The 19,419-nt window shown below is 61.9% G+C and overlaps 1 protein-coding gene across 2 annotated transcripts; it reads right to left on the bottom strand.

Annotated features, from left to right (window-relative positions):
* Positions 1 to 117: 117 nt before the first annotated feature.
* Positions 118 to 19,127, bottom strand: LOC138682890 (myosin-7). Of its 2 annotated transcripts, XM_069774425.1 has the most exons (40): positions 19,006 to 19,127; positions 17,778 to 17,985; positions 16,345 to 16,488; positions 14,651 to 14,807; positions 14,502 to 14,529; positions 14,132 to 14,243; positions 12,282 to 12,374; positions 12,126 to 12,189; positions 11,933 to 12,031; positions 11,732 to 11,835; positions 11,517 to 11,655; positions 11,313 to 11,431; positions 11,055 to 11,204; positions 10,409 to 10,579; positions 9,954 to 10,263; positions 9,803 to 9,870; positions 9,602 to 9,689; positions 9,357 to 9,474; positions 9,154 to 9,277; positions 8,867 to 9,003; positions 8,656 to 8,782; positions 8,417 to 8,545; positions 8,101 to 8,343; positions 7,548 to 7,724; positions 7,299 to 7,444; positions 7,112 to 7,202; positions 5,580 to 5,969; positions 5,364 to 5,490; positions 5,143 to 5,261; positions 4,553 to 4,749; positions 4,071 to 4,254; positions 3,648 to 3,813; positions 3,446 to 3,570; positions 3,055 to 3,363; positions 2,727 to 2,930; positions 2,402 to 2,527; positions 2,041 to 2,316; positions 1,228 to 1,323; positions 347 to 481; positions 118 to 264 (listed from the first exon to the last, which is right to left on the bottom strand). In XM_069774425.1, exons 2-40 carry the CDS (start codon positions 17,976 to 17,978, stop codon positions 244 to 246), a joined length of 5,814 nt encoding a protein of 1,937 aa, XP_069630526.1. In that variant the 5' UTR covers positions 17,979 to 17,985; positions 19,006 to 19,127; the 3' UTR covers positions 118 to 243. The 2 variants fall into 2 exon arrangements, with proteins under 2 accessions (XP_069630526.1, XP_069630527.1); XM_069774426.1 differs by lacking the exons at positions 118 to 264; positions 347 to 481; positions 1,228 to 1,323 and having other exon boundaries at positions 2,127 to 2,316; positions 2,402 to 2,567; positions 2,624 to 2,930.
* Between the last annotated feature and the right edge of the window lie 292 nt (positions 19,128 to 19,419).

Here is a 19,419-nt window from a genome sequence, read left to right as displayed (position 1 = left end):
CCCCAGCCCCGCCTCCCCCCAATTTTGGGCGCCATTTAAACCTCTTCCACCACTGATGCTTCTCTGTGGTTGTTTTTTTTGGGAGGGGAGTGGGGTGGGCGAGGAGAAGGCGTGTCCCTCCTCCCAACACCCCCCCCCCCCCCCCCACGGACCACTCGGTTCTTCCGGCCGTCGTTAATTAACGAACTACTTCTACGTCGTTAGGGCCTCGTCTTGGACGGGGTGGGGGGTGGTGGTGGTGGGTCACTCCTCCTCGTGGAGCTTCTGCGACGGCCGTGGGGAGAGAAGATCGGGGTGAGGGGGCAGCCGTGGGGCAGCCGTGGGGCGGGGGGGGGGAAGGTCCCACCTTGGCGCCGATGTCACGGCTCTTGGCCCGCAGCTTGTTGACCTGGGACTCGGCGATGTCGGCGCGCTCCTCCGCCTCGTCCAGCTCGTGCTGCGCCTTGCGGAACTTGGCCAGGTTGGTGTTGGCCTGTTCCTCCTGGGGGCGGAGAGGCCGGGGGGGGCGTCAGTGGGGCTGCCCCCCATCCATCCGTCCGTCTGTCCCACCTGCCACCCATCCAGCTGTCCTACCGGCCGTCCAGCTGTCCATCTGTCTGCGCTTCTTAGTGTTCCCTCTGTCACACCATCCAGCCAAGCATCCCGCCTTCCAGCCATCCAACCCACCTTCATCCACTCAACCATCCAACCAACCAGCTCCTCATCCAATCAACCATCCATCTACTCAACCTTCCACCCATCTGTCCATCCATCCACCCATCCATCCTTCTAGCCAGTTGTCCCACCTTCCATCCACTCAACCATCCAATTAGCCATCTACACAACCTTCCATCCATCGACTCATCCATCCATCCAACCTTCTAGCCACTTGTCCCACCTTCCAGGCACTCAACCGTCCATCCGTCCCACCTTCCATCCACCCAAGCAACCTGGGTTGGATCCTTCCATCCCGTCATTCAACCATCCACTCAACCATCCATCCATCCAACCTTCCATCCATCCAACCAACCAACCATCTGTCCCACCTTCCATCCATCCCTCCATCCTTCATCCATCCCACCATCATCCCTCTGTCCCACCCTCCATCTCTCCCTTGACCCACCCTCCCCACCCCTTGACCACGCCATGTCCAGGTCCCCTGGGACTCCCCATACCCTCTCCTGCGCCCCAGCCCCGCCCCATTCCATCCTAGGGCGTGGCCCCATGGCCGCCTCCCCCAGCGCTCACCGCCTCCTCCGCCTGCCGCTTGTAGGCCTTGACCTTCAGCTGGAGCTTGTCCACCAGGTCCTGCAGCCGGACCAGGTTCTTGCGGTCCTCCTCTGTCTGCCAGGTGAGACACGTGTGGGTCAGGACCCAGACCCATCCGTGCTCTGGGGCACCATGAGAGCAATTACGGTCAGGAGACAATTAACGATGTTCTGGGGGGGGTGGAGCGGAACCCCTCGAGATCTATGGGTCGTCTTGGCTATGGGGCAGAAGGTGGGGTTGACCCCCAGGGTGAAGGTGGCTTCTTGGCCCTGCCGAGGTTCCACGTGAGGATCTGGGTCACGCAAAGACCCTGGGGAAGCTGGGAGGGCAGGAGGTGGCCTGGGGGGCTCATGGCCACCGGGTCACCTGTGTTCTAGGTCATGCTATGGCATCGGACATGGAGGCAGTGGGTGGTCTGGGTAACCCGTGTCTCCCTGGCTACCGGGTCACCTGTGTTCTAGGTCATGCTACGGCACCAGACATGGAGGCAGTGGGTGGTCTGGGTAACCCGTGTCTCCCTGGCTACCGGGTCAACCGGATTCTAGGTCACCCTACGGCATCGGACATGGAGGCAGTGGGTGGTCTGGGTAACCCGTGTCCCCTGGCCACTGGGTCAACTGTGTTCTAGGTCATACAACAGGGTCAGACATGGAGGCAGTGGGTGGTCTGGGTAACCTGTGTCTCCCTGGCCACCGGGTCAACTGCGTTCTAGGTCACGCTATGGCATCGGCTGTAGGTCGCTGTGGCCGCGGGGCCAGCGGGCGACCTTCCGGGCCACCCCAGGCGCCCCACCTGGTAGCTGAGCTCCTTGACGCGCCGCTCAGACTTGCGGAGGCCCTTGACGCTCTCGGCGTTGCGCTTCTGCTCGGCCTCCAGCTCGTTCTCCAGCTCCCTGACGCGGGCTTCCAGCTTCTGCAGCTGCTTCTTGCCCCCCTTGAGGGCCAACTGCTCGGCCTCGTCCAACCGCAGCTGCAGGTCCTTGATGGTCTGCTCCATGTTCTTCTTCATCCGCTCCAGGTGGGCGCTGGTGTCCTGCTCCTTTTTCAGCTCCTCGGCCATCATGGCCGCCTGCCCGAGGAGAGAAGCCATGGGAGGAGGCGGCCCCGGGCGCCTTCTCCGTCCCGCCGGGCGCGGGTCCCCCCGCGGCACTCACGTCGGTGATGGCCTTCTTGGCCTTCTCCTCGGCGTTCCTGCACTCCTGGATGGCCTCTTCCACCTCCGCCTGCAGCTGGGAGATGTCGCCCTCCATCTTCTTCTTCTGGTTGATGAGGCTGGTGTTCTGGAGACGGCAGAGCGGCTCTCGGGAGGTGGCCGTGGGGACACCACCCCGTCCCGCTTCAGCCCTGCGGGCCTTCGAGCCCCCCGTCTCCGCAGGCTTCGCCCGGAGCTCTCGGCGACCTGACCCAGAAGCCGCCCACGCCCCCGGTTTCTCCAGGGTTGGAGGCGACCTCTCTCCTGGGAGCTCCGGGAGGTCTCACCTGCGAGTGGAGGAGCTGGACCCTCTCGCTGGCCTCGATTAGCTCCTGCTCGGCCAACTTGCGGGCCCTCTCGCTCTGCTCCACCGCCGCCCGCAGCTCCTCCAGCTCCGACTGCAGAAGGTTGTTCCTCCGCTCCGCGATGGCGACGTTCTCCTTCAGGTCCTCGTTGACCCGCACCGCGTCGTCCAACTGCAGCTGCGTGTCCTGCCGGGCGGCGCGGGGAGGGGAAGATGGTGAGCGGGGAGGGTGGGGAAGGGGGGGCCGCCGCCGGGGGACGGTGGGAACGGCGCCTCCTCGCCTCCTCGCGGGACGGCCGTCCGACGGGTACCTTGAGGTAGCCCTGCAAGGTCTTGACTTGCTTCTGGGCCTCGGCGGCCAGGCGGTTGGCGTGGCCGAGTTGGAGCTCCATCTCGTTGAGGTCGCCCTCCATCTTCTTCTTCAGCCTCAGGGCCTCGTTGCGGCTCCGGGTCTCGGCGTCCAGCGAGGTCTGCAGCGAGTCCACCGCCCGCAGGTGGTTGCGCTTGGCCTGCTCCGTCTCCTCGTCCTTCTCGGCCAGCTTGCGCTCGTAGTCCGCCTTCACCTGGTTGAACTCCAGCTGGGCCCTCAGGATCTTGCCCTCCTCGTGCTCCAGAGAGGCCTGGGGGGCACGGAGAGGACGTCGAGGACCCCGGAGGAGACCGGGAGAAGACGGGGAGGCGTGGGGACGCGCCTCGGCTCACCTCAGCCTCCTCCAGCGCGGCTTGGAGCTCCAGCTTCTCGGCGTCCAGCTGCTTCCGCACCTTCTCCAGCTCGTGGATGGTCTTGTGGCTGGCGCCCAGCTGCTCCGTCAGGTCCGAGATCTCCTCTGCACGGGGGAGATCCCACCGAGTCACGTGGACGGCAGCGGGGAAGAGCGGGGTGGGACGTGCCCCGCGGTCTCACCTTGGAGGTTCTTGTTCTCCCTCTTGAAGGTCTCCAGGTGCTCGAGCGACTCCTCGTAGGCGTTCTTCAGCTTGAAGAGCTCGGTGCTGAGGGACCTGGCCTCCTTCTGCGACGCCTCCAGCTCCGTCTGCGACTCCTCGAACTTCTGCTTCCACTCGGACAAGATCTATGGGGACACCACCAGGACCCTCGTCACCAGCTGCTTCCCCCATGAAGAACCCTCTCTTCATCCTCCTCCTCCTCTCCCCAGCAATCTCCTGGTGGGACTTGAAGCTCTGCCGAAACACGGCCCTTGAGAGTTGCCCACCTTTCTTCTGGGCTGCTTCTCCTGCCCATCTTTGGTAGGTACGATGGGTGGGCCCCACGTCTCTCCTCCCCCTTCCCACCCTCCTCCTCCTCCCACCCGTCCTTGGTGCCCCCAACCTTGTCGAAGTTCCTCTGCTTCTTGTCCAGGGCGGCGGCCGCCGCGTTCGACCGCTCCAGGTCCGCCATGAGGTCTTCGATCTCGTTCTGCAGCCGGTGCTTGGTCTTCTCCAGGGAGGAGCACTTGGCGTTGACCGCCTCCACCGCCTCCTCGGCCTCCTGCAGCCGCTGGGCCAGCTTCTTCCTACCAGGTGGAGGGGAGAAACCTACGCTTGACCCCGCCAGCCCAGCCTGTTGGTCACCCGCAAAACGAAGACATTTGAGAGGAAGATGGCGGTAGGACTCGTGAGGCTCGCGGACGGTCTAGGTTCCTCAAAATGGGTTTTTAGTTCCCAAATTGGGCTCTAGATCTACCAAGCGTGAAGCAGCCCAACATCCTGGGTGGTGGCTGCTTGAGGGAAGAGAGGCGGTGACGGCCGGCAAGACCGAGCGGGTCCCACCACCCACGGGAGAGCCTCAGCATCCGTGGGGAGATGACTCACTTGGCTTCCTCCAGCTCCTCTGTGCGCTGGATGGCGTCCGTCTCGTACTTGGTCCGCCACTGTGCCACCTCGGAGTTGGCCTTGGAGAGCGAGCGCTGGAGCTCGGCCTTGGCCTCCGTCTCCTCCTCGTACTGCTCCCGCAGCAGGTCGCAGTCGTGCCGGGCCGACTGGAGGGCGTGGGCCAGCGCGTTCTTGGCCTGGGCGGGGAGGGCGAGGAGAAGGTGAGACCGCTGGGTCCACGTCAACTGGAGTCCTCTTGGGGTTCTCCAAGCCACTAAGAGCCGATCTTCATCTCCCCAACCTTCTGTAGACCCTAACCCAACCTCCTCGGGACCAACCCAACCTTCTTTAGACCTACCCAACCTCCATGGGACCAACCCAACCTTCTTTAGACCCACCCAACCTCCTCGGGACCAACCCAACCCAACCTCCTTGAAGACCCACCAACCCCACCAAACTTCCTGAGGACCTTCAAGTCATTTTCTCCCGCCGGGAGGACAGGCTCACGCTGCGCCCCGGTCCTAAACCAACCTCAGCCTTGACCTTGGGGGTGTCTTCCAGCCCCACCGACCTCCCCAACAAAGCCCTACCTTGGTCTCCTCCTCTAGCTGCCTCTTGAGGTCCTCCAGCTGCTGGGTGTAGGTGAGTTTCCCTCGCGTCAACTGGTTGATGAAGGCTTCCTTCTCCTCCAGCTGCCTGGAGAGCTCACCTGCGGGGTGGAAAGGTGGACAATCACTGGCTGGAGAGACCCCAAAGCCGCCCCACTGGGCACAGGATTGGCGATTGGGGCGGGGAAGAGCGAGGCCCTCACCGTTCTCCGTCTGGAGCTTGGCCCGTTGGGTGGTGAGGTCGTTGACCATGCGTTGAGCCTCTTCGGACTTGGTCCGGTGCTCGTTCATCTGGTCTTCCATGGTGCGGCACATCTTCTCCAGGTTGGCCTTGAGACAAGAAGGGCAGGAAGATGAAAGGGGACGTAGGGAGAGCGACGGAAGAGTTGTCCCTTCCCGGCTGGAGACCCAACTCCTACCTTGGCCTTGATCAGCTGCTCCATGTTGGAGCCGACATCGTCCAGCTCCAGCTTGAGCTCGCTCTTCTCCTTCTCCAGCTTCTGCTTGACGCGCTGCAGGTTGTCGATCTGCTCGCTGAGCTCGGCCACGCTGTCGGCGTGCTTCTTGCGCAGCGCGGCGGCCGTGGCCTCGTGCTGCAGCGTGGCCTCCTCCAGGTCCCGCCGCATCTTCTGGAACTCCGCCTCCCGCTTCTTGTTGAGTTCGATCTGCACCGAGGTGGCGCCGCCCGCCTCCTCCAGCCGCTCGCTGATCTCCTCCAGCTCCCGCGACAGGTCCGAGCGCAGCTTCTCCACCTTGGCCCTGCCCGTCCGCTCTGCCTCCAGCTCCTCCTCCAGCTCCTCGATCCGCGCCTGTGGTCCGGGGGCAGGGACACCGTTGTTGGGCTCGACTCTGCCCAACTCATCCACTTGACTCAACCCAACCGGCTGGAGACTCTTCAACCCAACCAGCCGGAGATCCTTCAACTCAACCCAACCGGCTGGAGACTCTCCAACCCAACCAGCTGGAGATCCTTCAACTCAACCCAACCGGCTGGAGACTCTCCAACCCAACCAGCTGGAGACTCTTCAACCCAACCGGCTGGAGACTCTTCAGTCCAACTCAAGTCAACCCAACCAGCTGGAGACTCTCCAACCCAACAGCTGGAGACTCTTCAACTCAACGCAGCTCAACCCAATGGGCTGGAGACTCTTCAACTCAACCCAACCAGCTGGAGACTCTTCAACCCAACTCAAGTCAACCCAACAGGTTGGAGACTCTTCAACTCAGCCTAACTGGTTGGAGACTCTTCAACCCAACTGGCTGGAGACTCTTCAGTCCAACTCAAGTCAACCCAACCAGCTGGAGACTCTTCAACCCAACCGGCTGGAGACTCTTCAGCTCAACCCAACCAGTTGGAGACTCTTCCTCTCAAGTCAGCCCAACTGGCTAGAGACTCTTCAACCCAACTGAAGTCAACCCAACAGCCTGGAGACTCCTCAACCCAGCCCAACCAGCCTAAGACTCTTCAGCCCAACAGCTGGAGACTCTTCAACTCAACCCAACCAGCTGGAGGCTCTTCAACTCAACTAAAATCAACCCAACCAACTGGAGACTCTTCAACTCAACCAGTCTTGAGGACATTCAGGTCAACCAACCCTTGAGCTGCTCAGCGCAACATTCTCTGAGGACATTAGAGTCAACGTGATCCAACCCAGATGGTCTGCTCAGCTCACGTGACCCTCCTTGAGCAACCCCACCAACCTTGAGTGCTCCAGCCCCATTGGCTCAGCTCACCCCACCCCAAAGACAACCCGCCCGGCAACCCGTGAGTCATTTCGAGGAGATAAATCACGGGGAGGGGCTTGACGAAGGGACGTGCCTTGAGCTCCAGACCTGGGGTGGGCGGCGTTGCCGCTCTAGGTCCTTCTTGAAAAGGTGGGAAGAAGAAAAGGGGGAGGACCAGCCCCTCCTCCTGATTGGCCCAGAAGCTTCCCCCACCCCCCCACCTCACCTGAAGCTCTTTCAGCTTCTTCTGGAGCTGGGCGGCGATCGCTTGCTCGTCCTCGATTCTGGCGTTGAGGGCGTTGAGCTCAAAGTCTTTCCTGGGTGGGGGGAGAAACGCCAACCCGTCACGCTCCCGGGTTCTCAGCAGAGAGAGGGATTATGGGTAAAGCATGAGCGGGTGGGAGGGGCCCTACTTTTTCAGCCTTTCATCCAATTGCTGCTTGTCGTTCTCCAGGTCCATGATGCTCTCCTGAGCCAGCTTCAAGTCGCCTTCCAGCTTCCTCTTGGCCCGTTCCAGGTCCATCCGGATCTTCTTCTCCTGCTCCAGCGAGCTCTCCAGCTGCGAGCGAGGCAGAGACCGCCCCCCGTCAGCCCCCAAAACACCCACCCCAGCAGGATCTTCGCCCCCCCACGGGACCAGCTACGGGTGGGACGGGACTCACGTCGTCCACTTGCTGCTCCAGCTTGACTTTGGCCTTCGTCAACGTGTTGACCTTGTCTTCCTCTGCCTGCAGGTCATCCAGCGCTTGCTGGTGAGCTTCCTGCAGGGCCTTCTTCTCCTTCGTCAGCTTGACGATGATCTCGTCCAGCCCGGCCATCTCCTCGGTGAGGTTCTTGACCTGCAGGAGGAGAAACATCAGGCCTCCAGCTCGGTGTCGGAGGTAGAGCAAGAGGCAGGAGGTTGTTCTCGCTCTTGGTTGAGCTGGGCCTAAGTCAGGAGATGCAGGAGAACCCAACCAGCCTTGGGTCTTCATGACCCAACCCAACCAGCCTTGGGTCTTCGTGACCCAACCCAACCAGCCTTGGGTCTTGGTGACAAAACTCAACCAGCCTTGGGTCTTCATGACCCAACCCAACCAGCCTTGGGTCTTCCCAACCCAATGAGCCTTGAGTCTTCCCAACCCAACCAGCCTTGGGTCTTCCCAACCCAACCCAACCAGGCTGAGTTGACTGGAGTCCCCTCAGCTCGGAGTCGAGGCCTCTCCCCGCCCTCACCTTGTTCTCGGTGGCGTGTTTCTCCTTCTCCACCTTGGCCAAGGACAACTCCAGGTCATCGATATCCTTCTTTAGCTCCGAGCACTCGTCCTCCAGCTTCCTCTTCTTGGCCGTCAGCTCGGCGTTCATCTCCTCCTCATCCTCCAGCCGCTCCGTCAGCTCCTTCACCTTGGCCTCCAGCTGGATCTTGTTCTTGATCAGCTGGTCGCAGCGCTCCTCGGCGTCGGCGAGGTTGTCTTGCTCCTGGAAAGGGGGAAGGTGGGTGGGAGGGCGAAGGAAGGAGGAGGGACGGGCTGGGGCCATCTCCGTCACTCACGGCCTGCACTTGGAGCTGAAGGTCGTTCTTCTCCTGCAGCATGGAGACCATCTTCTCCTCCAGCTCCTTCCGCCGGGCCTCCGACTTCTCCAGGGCCTCCTTCAGCCGCCCAAACTCCTCCTTCATGGTCTGCGGGAGGCACGAAGGTCCCCTGTAAACCTCACGTCCTCCTGGCGTACCCCTCCATCTCTCCGTCCGCCCACCCGCTCTTCCTCCTGCCCTCTCCATCCCTGCCCCACCTGCATCTCCTTCTCCGTCTCGGCGCTCTTCAGCAAGGGCTTGATCTTGAAGTAGAGCTTCATCCACGGCCAGTTCTTCACCCCCATGAAAGCCCTGACGTTCCACTGGATCACCAGCAGCGAGTCCCTGAGCGGGGCACAGCAAGATGGGGGTCACCGGGGGCTTCCACCCAACGTGGACCCCACCGCCGCCGCCGGCCCACCACCCCACCGGCGTTCCAGGATCTTCTTGAACTCTTGGCGGGAGAGGAAACCGCGGACTTGGGCCTGCAAGCGGGTCATGATGCGGGCCAGGCGCTCGTCCCGCATCTCCTCCAGCAGCCCCAGCAGCCCGGCCTTGAAGAAGACCTTCGAGGAGAGATGAAGGTCAGTGCTACGGGTCGGAGGGGGTTGTTTGGTGGGTCGGTAGAGGGTGGGTGGATGGAGGAAGCTCAGGTGGACACGGGGATTGTGGGACCGTGATGTCCCCAAGCCCTCGGGGAGACCACATGACCTCACCTTGGTGTGCCCGAACTTGTACTGGTTGTGGTCGATGTCAAGGGACCCCAGGAGCTTCTCGGCGCCCTTGCGGCTGTCGATGAACTGCCCCTCGGGGATGGCCGCCGGGTTCAGGATGCGGTACCTGGGGGTGGGACGCCCCCGAATCAGCCCCGGCGGGGTTGTCCGCCCCCTCCCCGCGCCCCACGGTCCACGTCTACTACCGCTGGCGGAAGTCCCCGTAGAGGATGCGGTTGGGGAAGCCCTTGCGGCAGATGCGGATGCCCTCCAGCACCCCGTTGCAGCGGAGCTGGTGCATCACCAGGGGGTTGTTCATCACACCTAGTGGGGGGTTGGGGTGTCATCATGACCGGTGGGTCAAGGCTTGCCCCACGGCGCTGCTCCCCATTGGCCAGGGTCCCTGGGTTTGGCCCCACCCTCTTGGATCAAGCCTTGGGGATTGGCTCACCGGGAGACTTGGTCTCGTTGGGGATGATGCAGCGGACGAAGTGGGGGTGGGTGGACCGCAGGTTGGTCATCAGCTTGTTGAGGTTCTCCTGGTGGGTGGAGAAGGAGATGATGGAGGGAACAAAGAGCCCAACCAAGGGTTACCACGTGTTGGCCACCCCCAGCACACCCTGGGGGCCACCATTAACCCCTGGACCCTCACCCGGTGCAGGGCGGAGACCGTCTGGAAGGAGGAACCTTTCTTCTTGGCTCCTTTCCCCTTCTCCATGGCTGTTGGAGAAGAAGAAAAGATGGGACACGTCAAGGACGGGAGGGGAAGAACCCTGGACACTCGGGAAGGGGATGCCCCTTACGTGCGTCCGCCCCGGCGTAGTTGGCGAAGAGGTTGGCCAAGAGCTTGAGGGCCGACTTCTGGTAGAGCCCCACCACCGTCTCGTTGAGGGGGTCCTTGTTCTTCTGCAACCACCCGATGATGTTGTAGTCCACCGTGCCGGCGTAGTGGATGAGGGCGAAGTGGGCCTCTGGCTTCCCTTTGATGTTGCGCGGCTTCCCAAAGTTGGCCGACTTGCCCAGGTGGTTGTCAAACAGTTTGGCCTTGAAGGTCATGTCCGTGGCCTTGGGGAACATGCACTCCTCCTCCAGGATGGACATGATCCCCATGGGCTGGGGAGGAGACGACCTCGTCGGCCACGGAGGACGCCGAGCGCCACCCAATTGGCCGCCATCGGGCTCCCTGGCGAGCTCCGATGGGACGGATCCTTCTCCGGCAGCCCCCTCCGCCCCCAGGAGGCCCGGGGGGAGGTGGTACCTTCTCGATGAGGTCGATGCAGGCCTGGAGGTCCATGCCGAAGTCGATGAACTCCCACTCGATCCCCTCCTTCTTGTACTCCTCCTGCTCCAGCACGAACATGTGGTGGTTGAAGAACTGCTGCAGCTTCTCGTTGGTGAAGTTGATGCAGAGCTGCTCGAAGCTGTTGAACTGGAGAGAGGGGATGGCCCAGAGGGTCAACGTGTTGCCCAATGGGATCAACGGGGCCACCGCAACACCCAATGGGATCAACGCAACACCCAACAGGATCAATAGGGTCACCTCAACACCCAACGGGGTCAACTGAACACCCAATGGGGTCAACGCAACACCCAATGGGATCAATAGGGTCACCTCAACACCCAACGGGGTCAACTGAACACCCAATGGGGTCAACGCAACACCCAATGGGATCAATAGGGTCACCTCAACACCCAAAGGGGTCAACTGAACACCCAACGGGATCAATGAGGTCACCACAACACCCAACGGGGTCAACTGAACGCCCAACGGGGTCAATGGGATCAACTCAACACCCAACAGGGTGAATGCAACACCCAACGGGGTCAATCGAATGCCCAGTGGGGTCAACGGGATCAACTCAACACCCAATGGGGTCAACGCAATGAGGTCAACCAAGCCTCACGTCGAAGATCTCGAAGCCGGCGATGTCCAGCACGCCGATGAAGTACTGACGCGGCTGCTTGGTCTCCAGCGAGTTGTTGATCCTGGTCACCATCCAGTTGAACATCTTCTCGTAGACGGCCTTGGCCAACGCCCCGACGGCGTAAATCACCTGGAAAAGGGACGTCCCAGCGGTGAGAGGTGGTTCTTGGTGTCCTCCTTGCCCGGGATGACACCGTGCCACCCCACAAGGAGGAAGATTTGGCGACGTCCTCCTCACCTGCTGGACATTCTGCCCCTTGGTGACGTACTCGTTGCCCACCTTCACCCGAGGGTGGCACAACCCCTTGAGGAGATCGGCTGAGTTCAGCCCCATCAGGTAGGCCGACTTGTCAGCCTCTGAGGACACAGAGGAGAAGATGTGAACCCAGAGGACCACGGGCTTCCCCCCGATTCCCGCCCCTTGACCCCGATTGGACCCCACCTTCGGTGCCGTCCGGCTCCGCCTGCTCCTCCCGTTGCTTCTGCTTGAACTTCATGTTGCCGAAGTGCATGATGGCGCCCGTCAGCTTGTAGATGGAGTTCTTCTCCTCTTGGGTGAAGCCCAGGACGTCGAAAGCGCTCTGTGGGGCGAAACCGTGGGGCGAGGTCTTCTCCGGGCAACCACCCCGCCCGCCGCCCGGTTGCCCCCCATCTCACGTCGGTGGCCAGGAGCTCCTCGGCGTCATCGATGGACGGCACGGTGGTCTCTCCTTGGGAGATGAAGGCGTAGTCGTAGGGGTTGTTGGTCACCAGCATCATGTCTGCCAGGAGAAGACGGGGTTGGGATGGGCAGGAAGCCTCCCGGGGCGGGGCGGGAAAGGGGGCGGGGTCCACAGGGAGGGCGGGAGCGTGGCTCACCCAGCAGCTCCGGTTTCTTGTTGGAGAGGATCTGGTAGAAGATGTGGTAGTTCCTCTCAGCCTTCAGCTGGAAGATGACGCGGGACTTCTCCAGGAGGTCTGGGGCGGGGATGGAGAGGAGGTGGGTGGGGTTGGAAGGAGGAGACGGACGGACGGACGACGGCCAACCGGACATCCTCCTCAACCCACTCACAGGTCTCGATGTCGGCCGACGCCAACTTCCCGGTGGCCCCGAAGTGGATCCGGATGAACTTGCCCTGGGAGAGCGGCAGCACGAGATGGAGGCGGCCACCTTCCGCCAGCGAGCCCCGCCCCGTCGACCCCGCCCTGTAGACCCCGCCCCACTCACAAATCGGGACGAGTTGTCGTTGCGGACGGTCTTGGCGTTGCCGAAGGCCTCCAGGGCGGGGTTGGCCTGGATGATCTGGTCCTCCAGGGTGCCCTGGTGATGGGGGGGGGCGGGACACACGGACAATGGGGGTGGGGCTGTCACGGTGTGGGGGAGGGGCTGTGGGTGGATGGAGAGGTGGGTCGATGCCATGGGTGGGTGGGTGGGTGGGTGCTTGGATGGTGAGATGATTGGGTGGGTGGGTGGGTGGGTGGATGGTTAGTTGGTCAGTTGGGTGGTTGAGTGGTTGGTTAGTTGGTTGGGTTCTTGGATGGTTGGGTGGGTGGTTGGTTGGGCGCTTGGATGGTTGGTTGGGTGGGTGGTGGGGTCATTGGTTGGGTGCTTGGATGGTTGGTTGGATCGTTGGGTGGTTGGTTGGGTGGTTGGATGGTTGGTTGGGTGGTTGGGTTCTTGGATGGTTGGGTGGGTGGTTGGTTGGGCGCTTGGATGGTTGGTTGGTTGGGTGGTGGGGTCATTGGTTGGGTGCTTGGATGGTTGGTTGGGTGGTTGGATGGGTGCTTGGATGGTTGGATGGGTGCTCGGATGGTTGGTTGGTTGGGTGGTGGGGTCATTGGTTGGGTGCTTGGATGGTTGGTTGGGTGGTTGGATGGTTGGTTGGGTGGTTGGGTTCTTGGATGGTTGGATGGGTGGTTGGTTGGGTGCTTGGATGGTTGGTTGGTTGGGTGGTGGGGGTCATTGGTTGGGTGGTTGGATGGTTGGTTGGGTGGTTGGATGGGTGCTCGGATGGTTGGTTTGGTGGTTGGATCGTTGGTTGGGTAGTTTGGTGGGTGGTTGAGTGGTTGGCTAGTTGGTTGGGTGCTTGGATGGTTGGTTGGTTGGGTGGGTGGTTGGGTCGTTGGTTGGGTGCTTGGATGGCTGGTTGGGTGGTGGGATGGTTGCTTGGGTGCTTGGATGGTTGGGTGGGTGGGTGGTTGGGTGGTTGGCTAGTTGGTTGGGTGCTTGGATGGTTGGGTGGATGTTTGGGTGGTTGGTTAGTTGGTTGGGTTCTTGGATGGTTGGTTGGGTCGTTGGTTGGGTGGTTGGATGGTTGGGTGGGTGGGTGGGTGGTTGGGCCATTGGTTGGGTGCTTGGGTGGTTGGTTAGTTGGTTGGGTTCTTTGATGGTTGGTTGGGTGGTTGGGTTGTTGGATGCTTGGATGGCTGGTTTGGTGCTTGGATGGTTGGTTAGTTGGTTGGGTGGTTGGGTGGTTGGTTGGGTGCTTGGATGGTTGGTTGGGTGGTTGGGTCGTTGGTTGGATGGTTGGGTCATTGGTTGGATGGTTGGTTGGGTGGCTGGGTGGTGGGTTGGGCGGCTGGGTGGTTGGGTGGGTGGTTGGGTGGTTGGTTGGATGGTTGGTTGGGTGGCTGGGTGGTTGGTTGGATGGTTGGTTGGGCGGCTGGGTGGTTGGTTGGATGGTTGGTTGGGTGGCTGGGTGGTTGGTTGGGTGGTTGGGTCATTGGTTGGATGGTTGGTTGGGCGGCTGGGTGGTTGGATGGTTGGTTGGGTGGCTGGGTCGTTGGTTGGGTGGTTGGTTGGATGGTTGGTTGGGCGGCTGGGTGGTTGGGTCATTGGTTGGGTCGTTGGTTGGGTGGGTGGTTGGATGGTTGGTTGGGTGGCTGGGTCGTTGGTTGGGTGGTTGGTTGGATGGTTGGTTGGGCGGCTGGGTGGTTGGGTGGGTGGGTGGTTGGATGGTTGGTTGGGCGGCTGGGTGGTTGGGTGGGTGGGTGGTTGGATGGTTGGTTGGGCGGCTGGGTGGTTGGGTGGGTGTAAGAGCGGTGGCCAGACCCCGGTGTCCCCCCCGGTGCCCTCACCTTGCCGGGCGTCCCCGTCTCCTTCTTGCCGCGGTCGCCGATGGCAGCGATGACAGCGAAGTACTGGATGACCCTCTTGGTGTTCACCGTCTTCCCCGCCCCGGATTCTCCGCTGGGGGCAGCCAATGAGAGTGAGGCGTGGGTGTGGGGAGGCGGGGCTATGGTGCTAGGGGCGGGGCCTCGCTGGGAAGGGGGCGGGGCTTGCAGTAGGTGGACTGTGGACCTCCGCAGACAAGTCCAGGTGGGAAGAAGTGGATTGGCCGTGCCGGTGGGCGTGGCTCCAGTGGGGAGAGGGGAGGGGTGTGCCCCAAGTAGGAGGGGCTTGGCTGTGGGCGGGGCTAATGCGACGTTTAGGGCTGAGGTCACTCACGTGATGAGGATGGACTGGTTCTCCCGATCTGGTGGGGCGAGGAGGACAAGCGTGAGGTTCTGAAGCCCGCCTCGGCTCCGCCCCACATCTCCCGCCCCACATCTGCCCCACATCGGAGCAGTTCTGGGGTCCCGGCGGGAGGTCCCTACCCGTCAGCATGTTCTGGTAGGCGTTGTCGGAGATGGAGAAGATGTGGGGCGGAGCTTCACTCCGTTTCTTGCCCCGGTAGGCGGCCACCACCTCGGCGTTGTAGACGGGCAACCACTTGTAGGGGTTGACCGTCACGCAGAAGAGCCCCGAGTAGGTCTGGAGAAGGGGCGGGTGGGTCAGGGCCACCGGGTGCCACCCCACCAGGAGGGGACGTCCCGGGTCTGGGTGGCCCGAGGGGGTTGGGGATGGGACATCCTGGGTTTGGGTGGCTTTTGGGGTCTTGGGATGGGACATCTTGGGTGCAGGGATGGGACATCTTGGGTCCAGAGTTGGGACATCTTAGGTCTGGGTGGCCCTTGGGGTCTTGGGTTGGGGCATCTTGGGTCTTGGGTTGGGACATCTTGGCTCTGGGTGGCTTGAGGGGTCCAGGGATGGGACATGTTGGTTTTGGGTGGCCCTTGGGGTCTTGGGTTGGGACATCCTGGCTCTGAGGGGTCCGGGGTTGGGACATGTTGGGTTTGGGTGGTCCATGGGGTCTTGGGATGGGACATCTTGGGTCTTGGGTTGGGACATCTTGGCTCTGGGTGGCCCTTGGTGTCCAGGGATGGGACATCCTGGGTCCAGGAATGGGACATTTTGGGTTTGGGTGGTCCATGGGGTCTTGGGATGGGACATCTTGGCTCTGGGTGGCCCTTGGGTCTGGGGTTGGGACATTTTGATTTTGGGTGGCCCATGGGGTCTGGGGTTAGGACACCTTTGGTCTGGGTGGCCCTTGGGGTCTTGGGTTTGGACATCTTGGGTGCAGGGATGGGACATCTTGGGTCTGGGTGGCCTGAGGGGTCCAGGGTTGGGACATCTTGGGTCTGGGTGGCCCATGGGGTCTTGGGATGGGACATCCTGGCTCTGGGTGGCTTGAGGGGTCGAGGTTTGGGACATCTTGGGTCTTGGGATGGGACATCTTGGCTCTGGGTGGCCCTTGGTGTCCAGGGATGGGACATCCTGGGTCCAGGAATGGGACATTTTGGGTTTGGGTGGTCCATGGGGTCTTGGGATGGGACATCTTGGGTGCAGGGATGGGACATCTTGCGTCTGGGTGGCCTGAGGGGTCCAGGGTTGGGACATCTTGCGTCTGGGTGGCCCTTGGGGTCCTGGGTTGGGACATCTTGGGTCCAGGGATGGGACATCCCAGGTCTGGGTAGCCCTTGGGGCCCGGGGTTGGGACATCTTGGGTCTGGGTGGCCCATGGGGTCTTGGGATGGGACATCTTGGGTCTGGATGGCTTGAGGGGTCGAGGTTTGGGACATCTTGGGTCTTGGGATGGGACATCTTGGCTCTGGGTGGCCCAAGGAGTCTTGGGATGGGACATCTTGGGTCTGGGTGGCTTGAAGGGTCCAGGGTTGGGACATCTTGGGTCTGGGTGGCCCTTGGGGTCCAGGGTTGGGTCATCTTGGGTCTGGGTGGCCCTTGGGGTCTTGGGATGGGACATCTTGGGTCTGGGTGGCTTGAGGGGTCCAGGGTTGGGACATCTTGGGTCTGGGTGGCTTGAGGGGTCCAGGGTTGGGACATGTTGGGTCTGGGTGGTCCTTGGGGTCTTGGGTTGGGACATCTTGGGTCAGGGTGGCCTAAGGGGGGTGAAGAAGGGGTGCGTGAGGTCCTGGCGGGGTCTGGAGAACCTCCCGGGGTCCCGACTCACGTAGATCATCCAGGCGGCGTAGCGCTCCTTGAGGTTGTAGAGGACGGCGGGCTCGTGGAGGAAGGTCAGCATGGCCATGTCCTCGATCTTGTCGAACTTGGGGGGGTTCTGCTGCATGATCTGGTCCTCCTTCACCGTCACCGTCTGCTCGGGGGGGGAAGGACGTCATGGGGCGTGGCGGGGGGGCAGGGCAAGGACTTGCCCCCCACCCGTAGGGCTGGGAGTTGGGGTCTGGGTGTCCCTTGGGTGCTGGAGAAGGTCTGGGTGTCCCTTGGGTGCTGGAGAAGGTGGTTTGGGGTCTAGGTGTCCCTTGGGTGCTGGAGAACATCTGGGTGTCCCTTGGGTGCTGGAGAAGGTCTGGGTGTCCTTTGGGTGCTGGGGAAGGTGGGTTGGGGTCTGGGTGTCCCCTGGGTGCTGGAGAAGTTCTAGGTGTCCCTTGGGTGCTGGGGAAGGTGGGTTGGGGTCTGGGTGTCCCTTGGGTGCTAGACAAAGTCTGGGTGCCCCTTGGGTGCTGGGGAAGATCTAGTTGTCCCTTGGGTGCTAGAGAACATCTGGGTGTCCCTTGGGGTCTGGAAAAGGTGGGCTGGGGTTTGGGTGTCCCTTGGGTGCTGGGGAAGGTCTAGGTGTCCCTTGGGTGCTGGAGAAGATGGTTCAGGGTCTGGGTGTCCCTTGGGTGCTGGGGAAGGTGGGTTGGGGTCTAGGTGTCCCTTGGGTGCTAGAGAAAGTCTGGGTGCCCCTTGGGTGCTGAGGAAGATCTAGTTGTCCCTTGGGTGCTAGAGAACATCTGGGTGTCCCTTGGGTGCTGGAGAAGGTGGGTTGTGGTCTAGGTGTCCCTTGGGTGGTGGAGAACATCTAGGTGTCCCTGGGGTGCTAGAGAAGGTGGGTTGGGGTCTGGGTGTCCCTTGGGTGCTAGAGAACCTCTAGGTGTCCCTTGGGCGCTGGAGAAGGTGGGTTGGGGTCTGGGTGTCCCTTGGGTGCTAGAGAACATCTGGGTGTCCCTTGGGTGCTAGAGAACCTCTAGGTGTCCCTTGGGTGCTGGAGAAGATGGTTCAGGGTCTGGGTGTCCCTTGGGTGCTAGAGAACATCTAGATGTCCCTGGGGTACTAGGGAAGGTGGGTTGGGTTCTAGGTGTCCCTTGGGTGCTGGGGAAGGTCTGGGTGTCCCTCAAGTGATCAAGAAGATGGTTGTGGGGTCTGGGTGTCCCTTGGGTGCTGGGGAAGGTCTAGGTGTCCCTTGGGTGCTGGAGAAGGTGGGATGGGATCTAGATATTTCCTGGCTTCTAGAGAAGGTGGGATGGGTTCTAGGTGTCCCTTGAGTGCTGGAGAAGGTGGGATGGGTTCTAGGTGTCCCACGCGTGATGGAAACACCGTTTCAGGGTCCCGGGGTCGTGGCGGTGGCCAGGCCACGCCCCCCCCACCCGACCCCGCCCCGACCTTGCCGTGCTCGGTCTCGGCGGTGATCTTGGCGCCCTCGCGGGTGACGATGGTGGCCTTGACGAACTCCTCCTTCTCGTCGGGGACGAAGATGTCCTTCTTCAGGTCGAAGGGGCGGGTCTGGGCGGCCAACCTCTCCTTCTCCGATTTGCGGAGGTATGGGGCCGCCTCCCCGAATTCGGCCATCTCCACGTTGGGCATGGCGGCGCTGGGCGGGGCAGGGGGGGCCTCAGACCCTCCCAGTTCTCCCAGTTCTCCCAGTTCCTTCCCAGTGCTCCCAGTCCCTCCCCAGTTGACCCCATCCCAAGTCCTTCCTTGGTGGGCCCATCATCACCCAGTCTTCTCCAGTTCTCCCAGTTCCCCCTAGTTGACCCATCTCCAGCCCGAGTCCATCTCCCAAACTTCCTCCCTTCCTCCCCAGTGCTCCCAGTCCCTCCCCAGTGCTCCCAGTCCCTCCCCAGTTGACCCCATCCCAAGTCCTTCCTTGGTGGGCCCATCATCGCCCAGTCTTCTCCAGTTCTCCCAGTTCCCCCTAGTTGACCCATCTCCATCCTGAGTCCATCTCCCAACCCTCCTCCATTCCTCCCAGTTCCTTCCCAGTGCTCCCAGTTCCTTCCCAGTGCTCCCAGTTCCTCCCCAGTTCTCCCAGTTCCTCCCCAGTTGACCCCACCAAGTCCTTCCCTGGTGGTCCCATCATCTCCCATTCCTCCCCAGTGCTCCCAGTTGCTCCCCAGTGCTCCCAGTTGCTCCTGCTTGACCCATCGCCATCCCAAGTCCCTCCCCAATGCTCTGAGTTCCTTCCTAGTTCTCCCAGTTCCTTCCCAGTTTACCCAGTTCCTTCCCAGTTGACCCCATCCCAAGTCCTTCCTTGGTGGTCCCATCATCTCCCTTTCATCCCCAGTGCTCCCAGTTCCTCCCAGTTGCTCCCCATCCCCATTCCAAGTTCCTCCCCAGTGCTCCCAGTTCCTCCCCAGTTCAGCCCAGTTTCCCCAGTACCTTATGGTGCCTGCCCTTTAACCCACCCCAGCACCTCCCAGTACCCACCAGTACCACTCCATCCCTCCCGGTCCTTCCCAGTGTCCTTCCCAGTTCCCCCCCCAGTCCCTCCCAGTGCCCTCCCAGTTCCCCCTAGTTCCCCCATAGACCCCTTCCAGTCCCTCCTGGTGCCCCCCAGTTCCCTCCCAGTCCCTCCCAGTTCCCTCCCAGTGCTCCCAGTGCCCAGCCCCACCTCTCTCTGTGGTCTCAGGGTCGGGGAGGACACACGGTGCTGACTCGGGAGTCTCTGGTGCTGGTCCGGGACACAACCAGTATGTCCCAGTATGTCCCAGCATCCCCCCCCAAGCCCCACCAGTACTTCCCCAGTAACCCCCCTGGTACCATCCAGTATGTCCCCGTATCCCCCAGGATTTCTGCAGTGCCCTCCCCCAGCACATCCCAGTCCCTCCCACTTCCCCCCCACACCCTCCCAGTCTCATTCCAGTCCCTTCCAGTTCCCCCATAGACCCTCCCAGTCTCATACCAGTTCCCCATAGACCCTCCCAGTCTCATTCCAGTTCCCCCATAGTCCCTCCCAGTGCCCTCCCAGTTCTCCCCTCGACCCTCCCAGTGCCCTCCCAGTTCCCCCACAGACCCTCCCAGTGCC

Source organism: Haliaeetus albicilla, chromosome 29 (assembly GCF_947461875.1).
Source record: "Haliaeetus albicilla chromosome 29, bHalAlb1.1, whole genome shotgun sequence".
In the NCBI taxonomy this organism is placed as follows: domain Eukaryota; kingdom Metazoa; phylum Chordata; class Aves; order Accipitriformes; family Accipitridae; genus Haliaeetus; species Haliaeetus albicilla.
This window is presented reverse-complemented; position numbering and strand designations above follow the sequence as displayed.

Coding starts and splice junctions, on each gene's coding strand:
- LOC138682890 (XM_069774425.1), bottom strand. CDS start 17,978: ATGCCCAACGTGGAGATGGCCGAATTCGGGGAGGCGGCCCCATACCTC. Junction 5,970..7,111: donor AGAAGCTGAAAGAGCTTCAG/GTGAGGTGGGGG, acceptor CCCGGACCACAG/GCGCGGATCGAGGAGCTGGA. Junction 4,255..4,552: donor GAGGAGCTGGAGGAAGCCAA/GTGAGTCATCTC, acceptor TCCACCTGGTAG/GAAGAAGCTGGCCCAGCGGC.